Raw genomic sequence first — 20102 nt, 5'->3', positions numbered from 1 at the left:
TAGGTTATAAATTGTAAGTCGCTTTGGATAAAAGCGTCTGCTAAATAAATAAACATAAACATATAATTGCAGTTCACTGTTTTGTGCTGTTAACTGTCCTTGTTTTAAAATGTGCTATATAAATAAACTTGGTATGGTGTAGTTAGTATATAGTTGTTTAGAGTAATTCTTAAGTATATGAAATATACACAGATAGTATTTCATGGTTGTTAAAACATATAATCTTTAGTTTTCTGTCACTACTTGGTAATACAGAGAAACTGAAGTTGCAGTAACCAAATGTGACCACAGGATGGCACTGTTACTCCATTCTTATATAATTGAATTGAAACAGTCTGATTTAATCTTTTAGGATTCTAAATAAACTAACGATGATTTTATTTCAGCGGGGTTAGGGTTAGACGTGAGACCGCTCCCAGTCTCTAGGTAGAAGGTTCTATCCAGTCCTCTCTAATGCTGTTACAGCCTAACTAAGTCCTCCAGTCACGTTAACCTGATCCCATTCAGAGACGACAGAAGTGACCTGGTAAAGACTTGGGTGATATTAAAATGGTCCAGCTGGGTGGGTTACCTTACCTCAGTCACTTGTTTCAGATCCTGATGTCAACAAGTCTCCTCTCACATCACCAGAGATCCACAAACAGATTATCCAGTTTCGGAAATGAATTAAAACACATAATAATAATAATAATAATAATAATAATAATAATAATAATAATAATAATATAATATAATAATAACAAGAATAATATAATAACAATAATAAAATTAAGTAATAATCATATAATAATAATAATAATAATCATATAATAAAGATGATAATAATCATATAATAATAATAATAATATAACAATAACGATAATAATAATAATAATAACAATATGATAATAATAATACTACATTATTATTATTATTATTATTATTATTATTATTATTAATATAATACTAGTAAAATTAAGTAATCATAATAATATAATAATAATAACAATAATAATATGATAACAATAATAAAATTAAGTAATAATATAATAATCATCATAATCATCAATAATAACAATGATAATTGTCATATAATAATATAATAATAATAATATAATCAAATTAAGTAATAATAATAATATAACAATAACGATAATAATAATAATAATATGATAATAATAATAATACATTATTATTATTATTAATATAATACTAGTAAAATTAAGTAATAATAATAATATAATAATAATAATAAAATTAAGCAATAATAATATAATATAATATAATAATAATGATAATAATAATAATAATATGATGATAATAATAATGCATTATTATTATAATAATTATTATGATAAAGGTGCTGGCGCTCGAACACATCTGATGATTCTTGGTGGTATCACTACTCACTGGCCCTCCAAAGGAACGCGTGTTTCCATCTAAAATGTAATAACCAGTTTTTCCTCCTTAATCCCTTCAGGAGTCTCTTCTTCATCCACATTCATTAATTGTTTGACTGGTGGTGAAATCATTTCCTGGTTTCCTCGGTTAAAATCAAGAGCAGTGTTGCTATCTTCCCTCCCACCCCTAGAGCTGCAGACATGATGAATAACTGTTACCTTTGGTGACCACCCATTGTTTTATCGTGGAAGGACTTGGATCACCCACTTCCTGTACACACAGACTTAATTACCGTTGGCGTGCCCATGGATGTGGAGCTCTGTGTTATTATTATTGTTGGTGTCCTCATCTGACCGCCTAGATGATTCATTCATGGAGATAAGGCCTGAAAATGTTCCCCACCATTATAAAAGGAACCTTCTTGTGTTCTCAAGTCCTCCAGCCTGATGGAGACGTAACAGTTTAGACGGCTTTCCTTCCTAACGAGCCGGCCTCTGGAGGACGTGTTTGTTACCCTTTCCCTCATCGTCAGTGAACACAAACAGACCACTTCCTGCCCGTCCTCAGCAGAACCATCTGGACCTGAAGCTGCTGCTGGGTTCTGACCTCCAGCTGAACTTCAGGTCGGGCTCGTGTAAAAATGGATGAAAGCTCTAAAGTGTGATTGACAGCTGGGCGATGATTACAGGAAGTGGCGGCTGAGGCTGGCACACCTGCACAGGTACCGTCCAGTTACCTGTGCAGGTAGCTAGTTGCTGGTGTTCCATCCTGGTGAGGTAGTGATCACATGACTCAGCAGTGAGCTCTGAGGAAGAATGACACCAACAATGTTCTGATGAAACCTTTAATCTGTTCCAGCGTGTGTCTGATCGAACATCCTCGTCCACCTGGAAGCACTCCACAGGTGTTACAATCAACCACAAGCTCGAAGGGGGCGGGGCCTGTGGAGGGGTGGGTTGAGTCCGCTGGTACTTCCTGGTTTCTGGTGTCCAGGTTCAGGACAGGTTCAGTTTCAGGCACATGGAGGTAGAGGTTTTGCAGGACTGGGGTTCCAGGTGCAGCAGGGCTCTGATTGGTTAGGGGCTGGAGGGGGAGGAGCCAGCCACCTGGAGGAGCAGAAAAGACCAGGATGAAACAAACCTAAACAGAAACGTCGCTAACATGTTGAAGCTTGTTGAAGCTGACCGCTCGTCCTCGTCCAGAGAAGACGGTCTTCAGTCCGTCTCTGGCAGGAACGTGTCGAAGGGGGCGTGTCCTGCTGCTCTTCAGCTCTGACAGGAGTTCAGGACTGGACAGCGACAGAGCTGAGCACAGTCAAGCATCCAATCAGACTCATCAACACGAAAGCCCGAGGTAACCATGGTAACCACCAGGGACTCATCAGGGTCTCCTGGGCAACCACCCACCTGTCTCACCCTCCAGCAGGACCATGACACTAACTCACCATAGGAGCTGTCAGCCGGTAGCAGGGAGGGGCTCTTCAGGGGGGGGGAGGGGCTGAGGGGGGGGGAGGTGACACTGGTATCGCTGTTGGACTCCAGTCGCTTCCGTCGTTCTGGAAGGGAATAAAGAAGATAAACCAGATGCAGGTTCTGGTTCTGAGGGTCCAGCTGACTGTCTCACCTTTCAGGAATTCCTCCTGCAGCCGCGGACTCTGGAGGGAGAGGTGAGGAGCACCTGTAGCTGGTTCTGATGAAGACGTCATGGTGGAGTCTGGAGGAGGTTCTGTCACCGACCAGACACAGAAACAACATCAGCCATCACCCTGAAGCCCCGCCCACTTCCTGGTTAGGGTTAGTAACTGTCAGGTATCAAATCTGGAGGTGGAATTTGCATCTGTGTCCTACAAGTGGTTTTAGTCTGAGGTCCTCTGAGTCAGGCTCCTCCTCAAGCTACAGCTTCCAGGCGGACCATGTGGAGGTGGTCATGGACCTGCAGCACATGAAGGGTGTTCCATCTGTGTCTCTGGGAGGCACGCGAGGCTTCCCCCTCATCACAGGTCTTCACGAGTAGAACGCGTGAGCGACATTCACCGTTCTGAGAGCGCCTGGATCAGATGCCTGTCCCACTGAGGAGCTGCTCAGCTGAACATCTGCTTCCTATCAGTGCCTCCTGCAGCCTACCCTTGGTCCTCTTCCTCATCTTACGCCAGGTCAAGCTGACGACTTGACTCCAGAGTCGAGTTACACCTGTGGCTGTCTACGGTCTGCTGGGATGCTCCAGCGGTACCACTGGGGCTGTCAGAGGCCTTGTGTGTGTGTGTGTGTGTGTGTGTGCATGTGTGTGTGTGCATGTGTGTGCGTGCGTGTGTGTGTGTGTGTGTGCGTGTGTGTGCATTAAGCGTGGACTAGAAGACAGGTGATGGTTTACGTATTTAAATGATGATCAGGCTGCTGTAAAATGTAATCTCCATCCACATCCAGACACAATGATCCTCTATTCTGTCTCTAGTTGCTCTGCTCTTGTCTGGGCCGACGTAGCTGACGGTGCGCGCGGCGCGCCTAACTAGCGGCTGATGCACATTTTTCGTATTTGGAGAGGTGGGCTGGATGCTTTGCGTTTACTGGAAGATGGTCCACTTAACGCACGGGTGTAGACTACATATTAATGACAAATAAATGAAAATTAAATTGTGAGTTTTTACTTCATATTTTAGAAATAAAAATGACGGGGGAACACATTTATGACGTCTTTTTAAACGACATTTTCTAGTGCGACCTGCCTGCTTCACTAAGTCACTGCTTATTAAGGCCCGTCCAAAATTACCGTGGCCCACCCTAAAATGGAAACCTGGCGCCGCGCCTGTTATAAACCTCTGCAAATTGTTGTTCTTCACTTTATCAAACTCAGACTTTGTACAGCTAATGTCAAGATGTAAAATTATTCAGTCGAGCTCTTCCGTCCCTCCCTCTCCTGCTCTCCTGGAAACCCGACATCGGCTGTCAGAAGCGGAGGTGAAGAAGGAGATGAGGCCAACAGAGTGAGTGTGACGTAGAGAAACCAGACTGGTGTGGAGGTGAGCAAAACAGCTGGAAAAGTGTGGGTGATGAATCCCCCACGGGTGTGACGCCCATGCGAGCGACCAGTACTGGCTGCTGTCACCTGTTGTGAGCAGCTCTCTGCTGTCTGAGGGTAGGCCCCGCCCACAACGCCGCGGCTGCTGCGGTGTTTTCTTTACTGTGGGAAACGGGTAATAATGGCTCTTTGATGGGAACAGGTTGCCGACCCCTGGTATAAGATCTGAGCTGGTAAAACAAAAATCCTCATCAGCAGGCTTTTTTGAAAGTGGGGGGGACACAGCTGCCAATCACAAATTTTGCCGGGGACATGTCCCCGGTTAAAATGACACCTATGCGATTGATCATGCGCCCTGGCTACTTGGTCAAGGGGATGTCCCTTTGGCTGACTGGTTAGCGCACGTGACTCTCACCCGGGAGTCTGGGGTTCAAATCCAGCCCTCGTCTCTCCACCTTGCCACATGGAGATACAATAACCCCATCATCTTGCATTCAGGAACCCATGGTCCGGGAGTAGATGGGCGGGACTTAGGCTACTTATTCAGTTTGATTTGATCACCAGATTCTACCCTCAGGATTCTCCTAGACCAGGTGTTTTAAAGACCTGCTTCATCCTCAGGTCACAGGTCAGCCAGAGGTAATCCCCAACTTCCCACAGGTCAGCCACAGGTCAACCCTAACCTCCCACAGGTCAGCCAGAGGTAATCCCCAACTTCCCACAGGTCAACCCCAACCTCCCACAGGTCAACCCCAACCTCCCACAGGTCATCCAGAGGTCATCCGCAACCTCCCACAGGTCAGCCAGAGGTCAACCCCAACCTCCCACAGGTCAACCAGAGTGGGAACTTGGAAAAATGTATTTATCTGCACCCCCCCCCCCCCCCCCCAGGCTCACCGTTTAACGTTCTCATGGTACCCACACCCTTGGTTCAGCAGGTGGGCCGTGGAACCCAATCAGCTGAAGGACGTCTGAACCACCAGGATCAATCACCAGAAAGGTGGGCCGGGTCAGAACCCAGATCTAAAGCAGAACCGTTCAGACCCACACCTGTGGGTCAGAACCAGTTCAACCACTTCTATCCAGTTTGTACTTACTGGTGTAGGAGGATCCTCCGTCACAGGTTCCTGCTGCTGGGAGTGTGTGTGTGTGTGTGTGTGTGTGTGTGTGTGCAAAGAGGAAATGAAACTCTGGACCCAAGGTCCACATTAATCATTGATGTGATTTTATGACGCGGTTACCATGGAGACTAGTTAGGGAAAGAGTCAGATGACCTTTGGGAAGGGGGTTTTCAGACAGCCAATCAGAGCCGAGTTAGGATCTTTCACTGATAGTAACGGAACCAGAACCAGAACCGAACAAACCCACGAACCAAAGGCCTGCTCCAAACAGTCCAGGAAACAGGAACACCTGGAAGCATCTTCCACCTGGCGAGAGGAAAGGCTGAGCAGCTGTAGAGGTGGGAGACTCCAGAAGACGGCTCCAGGACCCGATGGGAGGGTGAGGCTGAGCTTCACCGTCAGACCCACACGGGATACCTTTGAGCTCCTGCAACCATCAGGCCCGTCTTAGTATGCTGCTCTCCACAAGGCAGGTGCACCTGGTGCTGAAACACCTGGCAGCTGAACCTGGGATCAGGAGGGCATCCATCACCATCTAACCCCCCATCGGTCCTGCAGCATGGCCAGTAGTGGTGGTGGGCGTGTCCCAGCACCGCACGTCAGGTGCTGTGATGCGTGTGTGGACATCCGGGACGAGGAGCGCCATCGAGTACTTCACCCGCGAGTGCTGACAACCATCACCTGCTGGTAGGTGTCTACAAAGAACCCTGTCCAGAACCCGCTATGGACCAGGTCTGGGCCAGGACCAGAACCGGGCTTAGCTCAGAGACAACCTTCACATTCACAACTGAAAGACTTTATTAAAGAAAGAGTTCTACATGCTACTGCTGCTGGTTCTGGAGGAGAACCCAGGAGTCTGGTTCTGATCCACTGGACCTGATGGTGGTCCTGGAAGTCCACAGCTGTTACAGAAAACAGAACGAGCTTCCTCGTTACCGTGGTGATCAGAGCGTCCACTTCAAACACCTGCGGGGACACAAACCAGACAGAAGATGGAACCAGAGGACACGACGTGTCTTCCTGAGGCAGAGACATCCGTCTCACGCTCCAAACACCCAGATCCAGAACCAGTCCATGCTCCCCGTCCACTTGTCCGACAGAACCACGTCGTTCTTCTCTTTGTTTCTAGGCTCTATAGCTACTGTCGTGATGATCGTATCTCTCCTGTCTTAGCTTCCCTACATTGGCTACCTGTTAAATTCAGAATAGATTTTAAGATCCTTCTTCTCACATATAAAGCTCTTAATAATCAAGCTCCATCATACATCAGTGATCTGATTGTTCCATATGTTCCTAACCGAGCACTTCGCTCTCAGACTGCAGGTCTACTGGTGGTTCACAGAATATCTAAAATTAGGATGGGAGGCAGATCTTTTAGTTATCGGGCTCCTCTCCTGTGGAACCAGCTCCCAGCTTTAGTCCGTGAGGCAGACACTTTGTCTACTTTTAAGAATAGGCTTAAAACATTTTTATTTGATAGGGCCTATGGTTAAAATCTGATGTTAGCCTAGATCTGGACAAGTGGGGGAGTAGAGGGAGGTGGAGTGTACAGTCGGTAAAGACGGCTCTCCCTCGCCCTGCCTCCAACATGCCTCCATCTAAATAGGATAGATTATCCAGAGTTAACTCTGTAGTTATGCTGCTATAGGCTTAGACTGCTGGAGGATACACTGACCACTTTTCACACTCTACTGCTTTCTTCTACTATCTGCTCTTTAACTGTATTATTTCCTGCTATTTCAGCTGTTAACTTTATTTTCTCTCTAAGTGTTTTTCTCCCCAGAAGAAGCTACAACGATGTTCTGCTGAGCTGTGGTGGTCTCATGGAGGGGGCCATCGACTAGCACACTGCTGCTAACCACTTAAACATTCTCCCTCTCCTGATAATAACTTTAGGTTACTATCGTAACCCCGGTTCTCTGAGTAACATGAGTGAGATGTCTCACTATGGGATACGCCCCTCCGCGGATTGCTCAGAAGCACTTATCTCAATACGCCAATCCTGATTGGCCAGTGACCGTGACGTACGCGTCCCCCTGCTACTATAAGTAGCAAGCGTCCCCACGCACGCACTATTCAAGATAAACACCTCTTCTCGCTTCGCCCAGCAAGAAGGGTTGTCTGGTGAGACATCTCACTCATGTTACTCAGAGAACCGGGGTTACGATAGTAACCTAAAGTTCTCTTTCTTAACATTCGTTTCGATGTCTCACTATGGGATATGGAGACTCCCGTATTGCCAGACAGCTTATCCAGCGATCACCAACCTACAGGGATACGTCTTGGCCCGCCAAAGACCCCACACTCAGAATCGTGTGAGTCATTGCAGGGACCGAAACATCAAGCTTATAGAAGCGTGCAAATGCAAGTGGAGAAGCCCAACTTGCTGCAGCACAAATATCCTGGATTGACAGCCCCTGAAAAAGGGCCCAAGAAGCAGACAGGCTCCTAGTAGAATGGGCCCTGAGCCCAACAGGAGCCTGAATGCCCTGACAAGAGTAAGCCATAGAAATAGCCTCCACAATCCAGTGGGAAAGCCGCTGCTTTGTGACGGGTTTCCCCTTACGAGGCCCACCCCATGACACAAAAAGCTGGTCCCCCCTGCGAAGGTTCTCCGTCCGATTCACATACTCCTTGAGCGCGCGAATCGGACACAGCTTGTGCCACCGCTCCTCCTCAGGAGAGGAGAAGGGCGGTGGGTAGAAAGCTGTGAGGATAATAGGAGAAAAGGAGCCCACCACCTTAGGCACAAAGGCAGGGTTGGGCTTCAAGGACACCTTCATGTCACCGGGTGCAAACTGGGTGCAGGATGGGTGCACAGAGAGAGCCTGTAAGTCACTAACTCGCTTTGCAGATACCAAAGCCAGGAGTAGCACCACCTTAAGAGACAGGATCTTAAGGTCCAGGCTGTCCATAGGTTCAAATGGAGGCCCGGAGAGGGCCGACAGAACCAAGGACAGATCCCATGAGGGCACCAGGGGTCGAGACACAGGGAGAAGCCTGCGCGCGCCCCTCATGAAGCTACACACCAGGGGGTGTTGACCTGCCAATTTCTTCCCAAAACCCAAGTGTCGGGCGGAAATGGCTGCTAGGTACACTTTAATGGTGGAGAGAGCCTTCTTCCCATCCAACAAGTCTTGCAGGAAAGACAGAATGACGTTCACCGGGCATTGGAAGGGTGAGACCTCCCTGCCCTGACACCAGGCTTCAAACACCCTCCATTTACAGTCATATAGGGACCTAGTGGAGGGGGCCCTAGCATTCTGAATGGTTCGAATGACTGCCTGGGGCAGCTCTGCTGACACTAGCCCACACCCCTCAGGGGCCAGGCCCACAGGGCCAGCCGTTCCGGATGAGGGTGGAAGATCGAGCCTCCCGCTTGGGACACCAGGTCCCTGCGAAGCGGCAGTTTCCAAGGTTGGCCCTCCAGGAGCTGGAAAATGTCCGCCACCCAATGCATGGCTGGCCAGTATGGGGCCACCAGAATGAGAGTGTGGCGCTGGGTTCGTACCCTCAGCAAGGTGGGTGGTATCAGGGCCACTGGGGGAAAAGAGTAAAGCAGTCCCCGTGGCCAGTCGTGCGCCAGCGCGTCCACGCCGAGTGGAGCGTCTCGGTCGCGCAGGGAGAAGAACAGAGGACAGTGAGCATTCTCCTTGGAGGCAAAAAGATCCACTACGGCTGTGCCGAACCGGATCCAAATCTGTTCCAACACTGCTGGATGCAGGCTCCAATCCCCATACAGGGGAGTCCCTCTGGACAACAGATCCGCCCCCCGATTCAGAACACCCGGGACGTGGGTGGCTCTGATTGAGAGGAGATGCCTGCTGCACCATAGGATCAGTCTGCGTGCCAGCGTGTGTAACTGCACGGAGCGCAGCCCCCCCTGGCGGTTTATATAAGCCACAGTCATGGTGTTGTCTGTTCTCACTAGGACATGATGGCCGGAGAGAAAAGGCAGGAAGCGCCTCAGGGTTAGAAAGACCGCGAGGAGTTCCAGATAATTTATGTGTGTCCCCCAGAGCTCTCTGCTCCACACACCCCTGACAGAGCGACCCCCAACCTGACAGGCTCGCATCTGTCGTGACCACTTTCCTCACGAGAACCAACCCCAAAGGCACCCCCTGTGCCAAGAGGGAGGGGTGACGCCAACAGCGGAGCGCTGCGACGCACGCTGCAGAGACCGTCACCCTGCGCGCTCTGTGGCGCACTGGAGAGAGACCCAGAGAAGCCACCCAGCGTTGAAAATCTCTCATGTGTAGACGGCCGAGTGGTACCACTGAAATAGCCGACGCCATGAGACCCAAAAGCCTGAGGCATAACGCAAACCGCACCAAACTGTGTAGGCGGAAGCGCGCCAGGCAGAGCGAGAGCGCGTTCACACGCGGTGTCGAGAGACGGGCCGTGAACGCCCCGGAGTCCAGATTCAGACCTAGAAAGGTTATTTTCTGGGAGGGGAGTAAAGCGCTTTTCTGCCAGTTTATTCTGAAACCCAGACCACACAAGTGAGGGATCACAACCAGCGTGTTTGACGCTGTCTCCTCTCTGGACCGTGCCAGCAGGAGCCAGTCGTCTAAATACGTGGCCAGCCGAATGCCCCTCCCTCTCAGAGGGGCGATCGCTGCCTCCGTACACCTGACAAACACCCTCGGGCTCAGCAAGAGGCCGAATGGGAGCACGGTGTATTCGTAACACACTCCCTGAAAGGCAAACCTCAGAAATTTCCTGTGCGGAGGGTACACGGGAACATGAAAGTTTGCGTCCCTCAGGTCGATTGAGGTGAACCAGTCGTTCTGGTGAATCAGACGCAAAAGGGATGAGAGCAGGAGCATTTTGAATCTGTACTTTCTGAGGCATCGGTTCAGGGCCCTCAGATCCAGGATCGGGCGAATCCCGGTCCCTCCCCGCTTCGGGACCAGGAAGTACCTGGAGTAGAAACCGCTCTGAGACCGATCGGGAGGCACAATGCATATCGCTCCCTTCTCCAGCAGGGAGAAGATTTCTCCCTGAAGGATGTGAGCTGACATCCCCTGGGCGTGGGAGAACACTACGCCGGAGAATCGATGAGGAACAGAAGCGAATTGGAGCCTGTAACCCCTCGAAATAGTTCTCAGCACCCAACGTGAAGCAGAACCCGCTGTCCATTCCTCCATGTGAGTGGAGAGCGGTGACACAGCCGTGACACACGGAGCAGCAGCTCCCTCCAGAGGTTGTGGGGCAGCGATGCTCGTGGCAACCACTGCGCATGCGCGGGGGCTTTGTGCTTTGATGGCCCAGGCGTACGGGGACGACCCGTGGCTGGCGGGTATGTTCGCCAGGGGCCGCCCCCGCCTGGAACTGCTCATGGGTGACATTTTTATTGATTTTTGCTGCACCCTTGACATTTTGTCTGGATGCGGCAGCGAACTTTTTAATGCTCCTTGAGCGTGACACGTTTGTGAAAAACAATGTGAGTGCTTGTGACGTGTGTTTTGAGCCGGCACAGCCGGCTCCACGTCCTGGCCCCACCCTGGACCGCTCGGGGACTCTGCCGGAGGGGTTCCGTGAGGGGGGGAGAAGGCACCATGGCAACATCGAACAGGAGGAGCTGGCGAATGGGGAACCGCCAGCTGCAGTGTCCGGAGGGAAAGAACTCCGTCAGGCTGCCCTCTTCTTCTTCCTCACCTGCTGACCGCCGGGTCGGGTGGGTTGTCCCGGCGGCAGAGCGGCTTGGTTGCCGGATCTCTGAGGCCAAACTGGTCGAGGCGCTGAGCCCGAAGGAGCTGGTTGGACAGCTTGAGGCTTCGGGCGCTTTGGGATCCGGAACTGAGGCTGGGCTCGGACAGCTGCCTGAGGCAGGTTCGGCCGAGCCGGCAGCGCCGGTGAGGGCTTACGGGGAAGGCAGAGATGAAGGGCTTCATCCTCTTTCTTTTTGGCCTCACACCGTTGCTGCATTGATGCCAGGGCAGAGCCAAAAATGCCTTCAGGCACGATTGGCATGTCCAAAATGTCCTCCTTCTCTCTATCAGAGAGGTTGGTGAGGTTCAGCCATCGTGCACGTTCTTGAAGCACCATCATGCCCATAGCTTTTCCCGTGGCCTGGACCGCGCAGCGCTACACACGCAGGCAGATGTCGGTCAGTACGGTGATTTCCCCCCACAGGCCCTTGTGGCCTGAGGCAGCTTCTTCCCCTTGTAGCGAGATCTGACAGCCTCAGTGACCATGGTGGGCCAAGGGATGTTGAGCCTGGTCGCAGCGCGTCGGCAGACTGACTGCATGTCCAGGTGGGCGGCCGGAGAAGCCGCTCCATCCCTGGGAGAGAACGGAAAGCTAGGCATGGAGGCCTGAGCGATGGGGAGAAAAACGTCGTCATCCTCGTCCTCCTCTGAAATGAGGAGTTCCGAGGTGTCCTCGTCGTCTCCGTAGTCCAACTCCAACACGTCCTCGACGGGGTGGCTCGGACCGGCCGGTTCGAGCTGTGAGCCCCAGCTGAGTTCGGCACACGGTTCCGACTCCGGGAGGACATGATCGCTGGCGTCCCCAGGCGGTGGCCCAGGGGCCGGCAGGCAAGGGTCCTTTCCCGACAGGCTAGCTTGGCGCGCTAGCCGCCGGCGAAGGCTCTTCAGGGTGAAGCAAGCACAACTCTCACATGACCCGGGGACTTCCAATGCCAGCTGGGCGTGTTCCAGCCCGAGGCAGCTCGAGCAGACCTTGTGCGGGTCTGTGCTCGAGATTTTGTTCCCACAGGTACAGAGGCGAGCTCCTGCGCCGTCGACTCCTCTGGTGGGAGGAGCGGCTTCCATGTAGGCTAACTGGTGTGTTAGCAGAGAACGAACAGATGCACTGGAGTGTGAAGCTGCTCGTTATGCCCCGAGCCTATGGTGAAGGTCAGGACAGAAGGACGGTAAGTTAACGTTCGGCGACGGAGAGAATATTAGAAGGCTCCGTCGGTGAACAGTTGAGCTAACTTACCTCAGAGATAAGCGACCACCGAAGCGAGAAGAGGTGATTGAATAGTGCGTGCGTGGGGACGCTTGCTACTTATAGTAGCAGGGGGACGCGTACGTCACGGTCACTGGCCAATCAGGATTGGCGTATTGAGATAAGTGCTTCTGAGGAATCCGCGGAGGGGCGTATCCCATAGTGAGACATCAAAACGAATGTTAAGAAAGAGAACTTTTTGCTTTCCTTGACGTTGGATGTGCTAATACTAGTTTACCCGTTTAATTATAGATCCACTAGGATAAATACAATAAATGTTTTTCTCTCACCAAATACAATATTTACTAAGAAATCACAATATAACCATAGAAACACCGTGTGTGTGTGTGTGTGTGTGTGTGTGTGTGCGTGCGTGCGTGCGTGCGTGCGTGCGTGCGTGCGTGTGTGTGTGTGTGTTTGAGTCGTGGAGGATGGCTGCTTATACTGAGCCAGGATTCTCTGGAGGTTTCTTCCTGTTAAAAGGGAGTTTTCCTCTCCACTGTCGCTGCATGCTTGCTTAGTATGAGGATTGCTGTAAACACTCTGACACTAGTCATTGACTCGATGCGACCTGCTGGGTTCCTTATATAGGACACATGTTACTGATTGGCTTAATGACCTGACCTGTGCTGGAATGTTTACGGTGTGCAGGTCCTTGAGACGACTCTGGTCCTGACTTGCCGTTTTATAAATAGACTTCAATTGAACTGAATCTGTAGTTTGGGGGTTCTGGTCTGGTCGGGTTCAGGTACCTGGTCTCTCTGTGTGTGATCAGGCACTTGCTGCTGCAGTAGCGCCCTCCACAGGTGGTACAGGTGTAGTGGGAGGGAAAACCACACACGCAGCAGAAGTGGCGGGGGGGCAGCGAGGAGGGCGGGGCCACAGCAGACAGATAGTTGGGTTCTGGGCTCTCTGAAAGATTCTACCAATAAGAAAGGAGAAGTAAAATCAGCTGACCTGATCAGAGACACACAGGTGTGGGTCTCAGCTGACCAGAAACACAGGTGTGGGTCTCACCTCCTCCTCCAGCAGAGTGGTGAAGTTCTTCCTGAAACGCTGCTTGAAGTGGTCCCCTCTGGTCTTCCTCTTCTTCCTCTCTGGATGCAGACAGAACCAATCAGAGGACACAAGGACCAGCGGACGGCCCCTTTTCCCATCAAAGAGCCGTTAAGACCCGTTTCCCACGGTAAAGAAAACACTGGCAGCCGCGGCGTTGTGGGCGGGGCCTACCCTAGGGCAGCCGAGAGCTGGTTTAGTCCATCACAAGTGACAGGAACCAATAGCGGTGTTGTGGGCGGGGCCTACCCTAAGGCAGCCGAGAGCTGGTTTACTCCATCACAAGTGTCAGGAACCAATAGCGGTATTGTGGGCGGGGCCTACCTTAAGGCAGCCGAGAGCTGGTTTACTCCATCACAAGTGACAGGAACCAATAGCGGCGTTGTGGGCGGGGCCTACCTTAAGGCAGCTGAGAGCTGGTTTACTCCATCACAAGTGACAGGAACCAATAGCGGCGTTGTGGGCGGGGCCTACCCTAAGGCAGCCGAGAGCTGGTGTACTCCATCACAAGTGACAGGAACCAATAGCGGTATTGTGGGCGGGGCCTACCCATGGCAGCCGAGAGCTGGTTTACTCCATCACAAGTGACAGGAACCAATAGCGGTATTGTGGGCGGGGCCTACCCATGGCAGCCGAGAGCTGGTTTACTCCATCACAAGTGACAGGAACCAATAGCGGTCGAACTGATCCAGACGTCGTAGCTCAGCTGTTATTGATCCCCGTTGGTGGTTTTAATGAGAGGGTTAGTGTTTTAATAAGAGGATTAGCGGTTTTAATGAGAGGGTTAGTGTTTTTAATGAGAGGGTTAGGGTTTTAATGAGAGGGTTAGTGTTTTAATGAGAGGGTTAGGGTTTTAATAAGAGGATTAGCGGTTTTAATGAGAGGGTTAGTGGTTTTAATGAGAGGGTTAGCGGTTTTAATGAGAGGGTTGGCAGTTCTAATGAGAGGGTTAGTGTTTTAATGAGAGGGTTAGCGGTTTTAATGAGAGGGTTGGCAGTTCTAATGAGAGGGTTGGCAGTTCTAATGAGAGGGTTAGCGGTTTTAATGAGAGGGTTAGCGGTTTTAATGAGAGGGTTAGTGTTTTAATGAGAGGGTTAGGGTTTTAATGAGAGGGTTAGGGTTTTAATGAGAGGATTAGCAGTTTTAATGAGAGGGTTGGCAGTTCTAATGAGAGGGTTAGGGTTTTAATGAGAGGGTTAGTGGTTTTAATGAGAGGGCTAGCGGTTTTAATGAGAGGGTTAGTGTTTTAATGAGAGGGTTAGTGTTTTAATGAGAGGGTTAGGGTTTTAATGAGAGGGATAGTGTTTTAATGAGAGGGTTAGTGTTTTAATGAGAGGGTTAGTGGTTTTAATGAGAGGGCTAGCGGTTTTAATGAGAGGGTTAGTGTTTTAATGAGAGGGTTAGTGGTTTTAATGAGAGGGTTAGTGGTTTTAATGAGAGGGTTAGTGTTTTATTGAGAGGGCTAGCGGTTTTAATGAGAGGGTTAGTGTTTTAATGAGAGGGTTAGTGTTTTAATGAGAGGGTTAGGGTTTTAATGAGAGGGATAGTGTTTTAATGAGAGGGTTAGTGTTTTAATGAGAGGGTTAGTGGTTTTAATGAGAGGGTTAGCGGTTTTAATGAGAGGGTTAGTGTTTTAATGAGAGGGTTAGTGTTTTAATGAGAGGGTTAGTGGTTTTAATGAGAGGGCTAGCGGTTTTAATGAGAGGGTTAGTGTTTTAATGAGAGGGTTAGTGGTTTTAATGAGAGGGTTAGTGGTTTTAATGAGAGGGTTAGTGTTTTATTGAGAGGGCTAGCGGTTTTAATGAGAGGGCTAGTGTTTTAAGGAGAGGGTTAGTGGTTTTAATGAGAGGGTTAGTGGTTTTAATGAGAGGGTTAGTGTTTTAATGAGAGGGTTAGCGGTTTTAATGAGAGGGTTAGTGTTTTAATGAGAGGGTTAGTGTTTTAATGAGAGGGTTAGGGTTTTAATGAGAGGGTTAGGGTTTTAATGAGAGGATTAGCAGTTTTAATGAGAGGGTTAGTGGTTTTAATGAGAGGGTTGGCAGTTCTAATGAGAGGGTTAGGGTTTTAATGAGAGGATTAGCGGTTTTAATGAGAGGGTTAGTGTTTTAATGAGAGGGTTAGCGGTTTTAATGAGAGGGTTGGCAGTTCTAATGAGAGGGTTAGTGTTTTAATGAGAGGGTTAGCGGTTTTAATGAGAGGGTTAGTGTTTTAATGAGAGGGTTAGCGGTATTAATGAGAGGGTTGGCAGTATTAATGAGAGGGTTAGCGGTTTGAATGAGAGGGTTAGCGGTTTTAATGAGAGGGTTAGCGGTTTTAATGAGAGGGTTAGGGTTTTAATGAGAGGGTGAGTGGTTTTAATGAGAGGGTTAGTGGTTTTAATGAGAGGGTTAGGGTTTTAATGAGAGAGTTAGTGGTTTTAATGAGAGAGTTAGGGTTTTAATGAGAGAGTTAGTGGTTTTAATGAGAGGGTTAGGGTTTTAATGAGAGAGTTAGTGGTTTTAATGAGAGGGTTAGTGGTTTTAATGAGAGGGTTAGGGGTTTTAATGAGAGGGTTAGCGGTTTTAATGAGAGGGTTAGCGGTTTTAATGAGAGGGTTAGCGGTTTTAATGAGAGGGTTAGCGGTTTAAATGAGAGGGTTAGCGGTTTAAATGAGAGGGTTAGCGGTTTAAATGAGATGGTTAGCGGTTTAAATGAGATGGTTAGCGGTTTAAATGAGAGGGTTAGTGTTTTAATGAGAGGGTTAGTGTTTTAATGAGAGGGTTAGGGTTTTAATGAGAGGGTTAGTGTTTTACTGAGAGGGTTAGGGTTTTAATGAGAGGGTTAGTGGTTTTAATGAGAGGGCTAGCGGTTTTAATGAGAGGGTTAGTGTTTTAATGAGAGGGTTAGTGTTTTAATGAGAGGGTTAGTGTTTTAATGAGAGGGTTAGGGTTTTAATGAGAGGGTTAGTGTTTTAATGAGAAGGTTAGGGTTTTAATGAGAGGGTTAGTGGTTTTAATGAGAGGGCTAGCGGTTTTAATGAGAGGGTTAGTGTTTTAATGAGAGGGTTAGCGGTTTTAATGAGATGGCTAGCAGTTTTAATGAGAGGGTTAGTGTTTTAATGAGAGGGTTAGTGTTTTAATGAGAGGGTTAGGGTTTTAATGAGAGGGTTAGCGGTTTTAATGAGAGGGTTAGTGTTTTAATGAGAGGGTTAGTGTTTTAATGAGAGGGTTAGTGTTTTAATGAGAGGGTTAGTGGTTTTAATGAGAGGGCTAGCGGTTTTAATGAGAGGGTTAGTGTTTTAATGAGAGGGTTAGTGGTTTTAATGAGAGGGTTAGTGGTTTTAATGAGAGGGTTAGTGTTTTAATGAGAGGGCTAGCGGTTTTAATGAGAGGGTTAGCGTTTTTAATGAGAGGGCTAGCGGTTTTAATGAGAGGGTTAGTGGTTTTAATGAGAGGGTTAGAGGTTTTAATGAGAGGGTTAGAGGTTTTAATGAGAGGGTTAGAGTTTTAATGAGAGGGTTAGTGTTTTAATGAGAGGGTTAGGGTTTTAATGAGAGGGTTAGTGTTTTAATGAGAGGGTTAGTGTTTTAATGAGAGGGCTAGCGGTTTTAATGAGAGGGTTAGTGTTTTAATGAGAGGGTTAGTGGTTTTAATGAGAGGGTTAGTGGTTTTAATGAGAGGGTTAGTGTTTTAATGAGAGGGTTAGTGGTTTTAATGAGAGGGTTAGGGTTTTAATGAGAGGGTTAGTGGTTTTAATGAGAGGGCTAGCGGTTTTAATGAGAGGGTTAGTGTTTTAATGAGAGGGCTAGCGGTTTTAATGAGAGGGTTAGGGTTTTAATGAGAGGGTTAGTGTTTTAATGAGAGGGCTAGCGGTTTTAATGAGAGGGTTAGGGTTTTAATGAGAGGGTTAGTGTTTTAATGAGAGGGTTAGGGTTTTAATGAGAGGGTTAGTGGTTTTAATGAGAGGGCTAGCGGTTTTAATGAGAGGGTTAGTGTTTTAATGAGAGGGTTAGTGTTTTAATGAGAGGGTTAGCGGTTTTAATGAGAGGGTTAGCGGTTTTAATGAGAGGGTTAGCGGTTTTAATGAGAGGGTTAGCGGTTTTAATGAGAGGGTTAGTGTTTTAATGAGGGTTAGTGTTTTAATGAGAGGGTTAGTGTTTTAATGAGAGGGTTAGTGTTTTAATGAGAGGGTTAGTGTTTTAATGAGAGGGTTAGGGTTTTAATGAGAGGGTTAGTGTTTTAATGAGAGGGTTAGTGGTTTTAATGAGAGGGTCGTGTTCTTCACCAGAAGGCAGAACAGATAAATAACGGTATACGGAGAGTTCTGACGGAGAATCCTCGAGGCTGCAGATGTGTTGATGTTTTTATCGTTTGGCACATCGCCGAGGTAGCTACATGAACCAGGAGAAGGTTCCCATCAGAACATCTGAGCTGGACAGTGAGCTAAGCGCAGCTCGCTGTTGGCGCGTACGTCAGGTGCACAGCGAGCTGAAGATGTGGAGATCGGGGGCTTGGAGCGCGTGGCAGAACCAGAACCATGCAGGAAGGTTCCTCCCACTGAAGCGAGTGTTTCCTAACCCGGTCTCTCACAGAGACGCGTCGCGTAGAAAATGTTCCTGACGATGAAACTTTGGCGGAATAGCGCTTGTTCCTGTCTCTAATGGCGACGCATCCATGAGCCGTCTGAGGAGGAGTCCAGAAGCTCACATCCTCTTCAGCTCAGGAAGCTCCTGTAGGGACATCCCACTACACACATGCAGGTGACCTGCCAGGACCTGGACCCGTTTAGGGCTTCTCATTTAGAATGGGCTCCCAGATAAAAGCGAACGCAGTAAAATAAAATACATTAGAATTAAAATTCATTCATTCATTCATTCACAAGCAGCATGCCGCTTCAGATGAATGGATGAGCGCAGCTTGCTGGCCCCTCACCTGGCTCTTCTGTCTCACTGAAGGCAGGAAGACGGGCAGTCGGACCTGGGGGGGGCAGTGAGGACAGTGGGTCGTCCTGGAGACCAGAAGAACCAGAGAAACAGCTGATCAGTGACCAGAACCCACCAGGTCCAGGTCCAGGTCCAGGTCCGTTATGATGCGTTCTAACCTGGAAGTTGTCCTTCTCCAGGGCCTCCAGCTGCCGGGTCAGCCTCCGCTGCCGGGTCGCCTCATCCAGAACTCTACGCTGACCGGCCTCCACCCGGGCTGGACCGGAACCAGAACCAGGGTCATTCAGTAATCAGGTCCAGAGCAGAACAGACATTAGCAAAACTAATGACCACCAGACAGAACTAAACCAGCTGGTTCTGCTGGGTCTTTACCAGCCGAACGTTAACCTGACGTATACCAACCCCTGACCCGTAACCCTGGGTTAACTAACTACCCATACTAGTCGGGAGCCTACAGCTGAACTAAACCAGCTGGTTTGCTGAGCGGACCCTGGCGCGGCGGCCGCGTCTCTGTATCCGGTTACAGGTCAGAAACGCGGCTTACCGGCGGTGAAACCGGGACGAACTTACCGGAGCTCTTCTTGTCCAGAACCATGATGTTCGAACGGAGCCGCTACGGCAGCCGCGGAGGACAATTCACAGGAAGGGCGAAGGCTTCTGTGAACCATGAACGTGTAGAAAGTGGAGAAACCAGAAGATCACCAGCACGGTGGCTCTCAGAGCCTTTGTGGTTCCCGCTGACGTTGGTCTGTAGGAGCTAGCAAGACGTGGTCTCCAGACCCCTAAAACGGTCAGAATGCCAACTGTTTTTGACTGAAAGTAGCTGAAGTTTCCCCCAAAAGTCGCTAGATGTCGCCAGGTGACGCCACATACCAATGTACATATTGATGACGTCATCACGCCACATTGGCGTTCATTTCCCCATAGCATCTAAAAATACACTAAAAGGGAGGAAAATAAAAACTATGTTATGTGTTAAAGTTATTAATTAGTATGATTGAAATGGCCCAAATTGCTTTGATATGTACAATAAATTCCAAAACTACCAATAAAGGGGCATTAAGACAGATATGGTGTGGTGATCCAAACAGTTCTGTTGTAGGATATAACTCAGACCTCCTGCTCTTCTCATTCTCACAGACATTTTCCTAAAAAGCTGTTTTTTTAAACCTCTGTTGTGTATTCTCTCCATCGTGATAATAACGGCGCACCGAGCAAAAGGGAGCGGGTGTCTCAAAGTAAGAGAGGGAGTAAGAGAGGGACGGAGACGGGATGGCGGTGGAGTAGTGAGTAAGAGAGGGACGGAGACGGGATGGTGGTGTAGGGAGTAAGAGAGGGATGGTGGTGGTGTAGGGAGTAAGAGAGGGATGGTGGTGGTGTAGGGAGTAAGAGAGGGATGGTGGTGGTGTAGGGAGTAAGAGAGGGACACAGACGGGATGGTGGTGTAGGGAGTAAGAGAGGGATGGTGGTGGTGTAGGGAGTAAGAGAGGGACACAGACGGGATGGTGGTGTAGGGAGTAAGAGAGGGATGGTGGTGGTGTAGGGAGTAAGAGAGGGACACAGACGGGATGGTGGTGTAGGGAGTAAGAGAGGGATGGTGGTGGTGTAGGGAGTAAGAGAGGGACACAGACGGGATGGTGGTGTAGGGAGTA

General features: G+C 49.0%; 1 protein-coding gene across 1 annotated transcript; it reads right to left on the bottom strand.

Annotated features, from left to right (window-relative positions):
• Positions 1-6296: 6296 nt before the first annotated feature.
• Positions 6297-19306, bottom strand: znhit1 (zinc finger, HIT-type containing 1). The gene is made up of 6 exons (XM_015955570.3): positions 19021-19306; positions 18609-18706; positions 18440-18515; positions 13491-13570; positions 13226-13395; positions 6297-6482 (listed from the first exon to the last, which is right to left on the bottom strand). The coding sequence occupies exons 1-6, from the start codon at positions 19043-19045 to the stop codon at positions 6461-6463; spliced, it is 471 nt and encodes a 156-aa protein (XP_015811056.1). The 5' UTR covers positions 19046-19306; the 3' UTR covers positions 6297-6460.
• Between the last annotated feature and the right edge of the window lie 796 nt (positions 19307-20102).

The sequence above is a fragment of the Nothobranchius furzeri genome, chromosome 2 (genome assembly GCF_043380555.1).
Source record: "Nothobranchius furzeri strain GRZ-AD chromosome 2, NfurGRZ-RIMD1, whole genome shotgun sequence".
Classification (NCBI taxonomy): Eukaryota; Metazoa; Chordata; class Actinopteri; order Cyprinodontiformes; family Nothobranchiidae; genus Nothobranchius; species Nothobranchius furzeri.
The sequence above is the reverse complement of the archived record's forward strand: the minus strand, read 5'-3'. Positions and strand labels throughout refer to the sequence as shown.

Bases quoted from the DNA above. Each gene is read 5' to 3' on its own strand.
- znhit1 (XM_015955570.3), bottom strand. From the start codon at position 19,045: ATGGTTCTGGACAAGAAGAGCTCCG. The intron at 13,571-18,439 runs GTGAGGGGCCAG...GTCTGCATCCAG, and splicing joins CAGTGAGACAGAAGAGCCAG to AGAGGAAGAAGAGGAAGACC. The intron at 13,396-13,490 runs GTGAGACCCACA...TCTTATTGGTAG, and splicing joins CCACTCTGCTGGAGGAGGAG to AATCTTTCAGAGAGCCCAGA.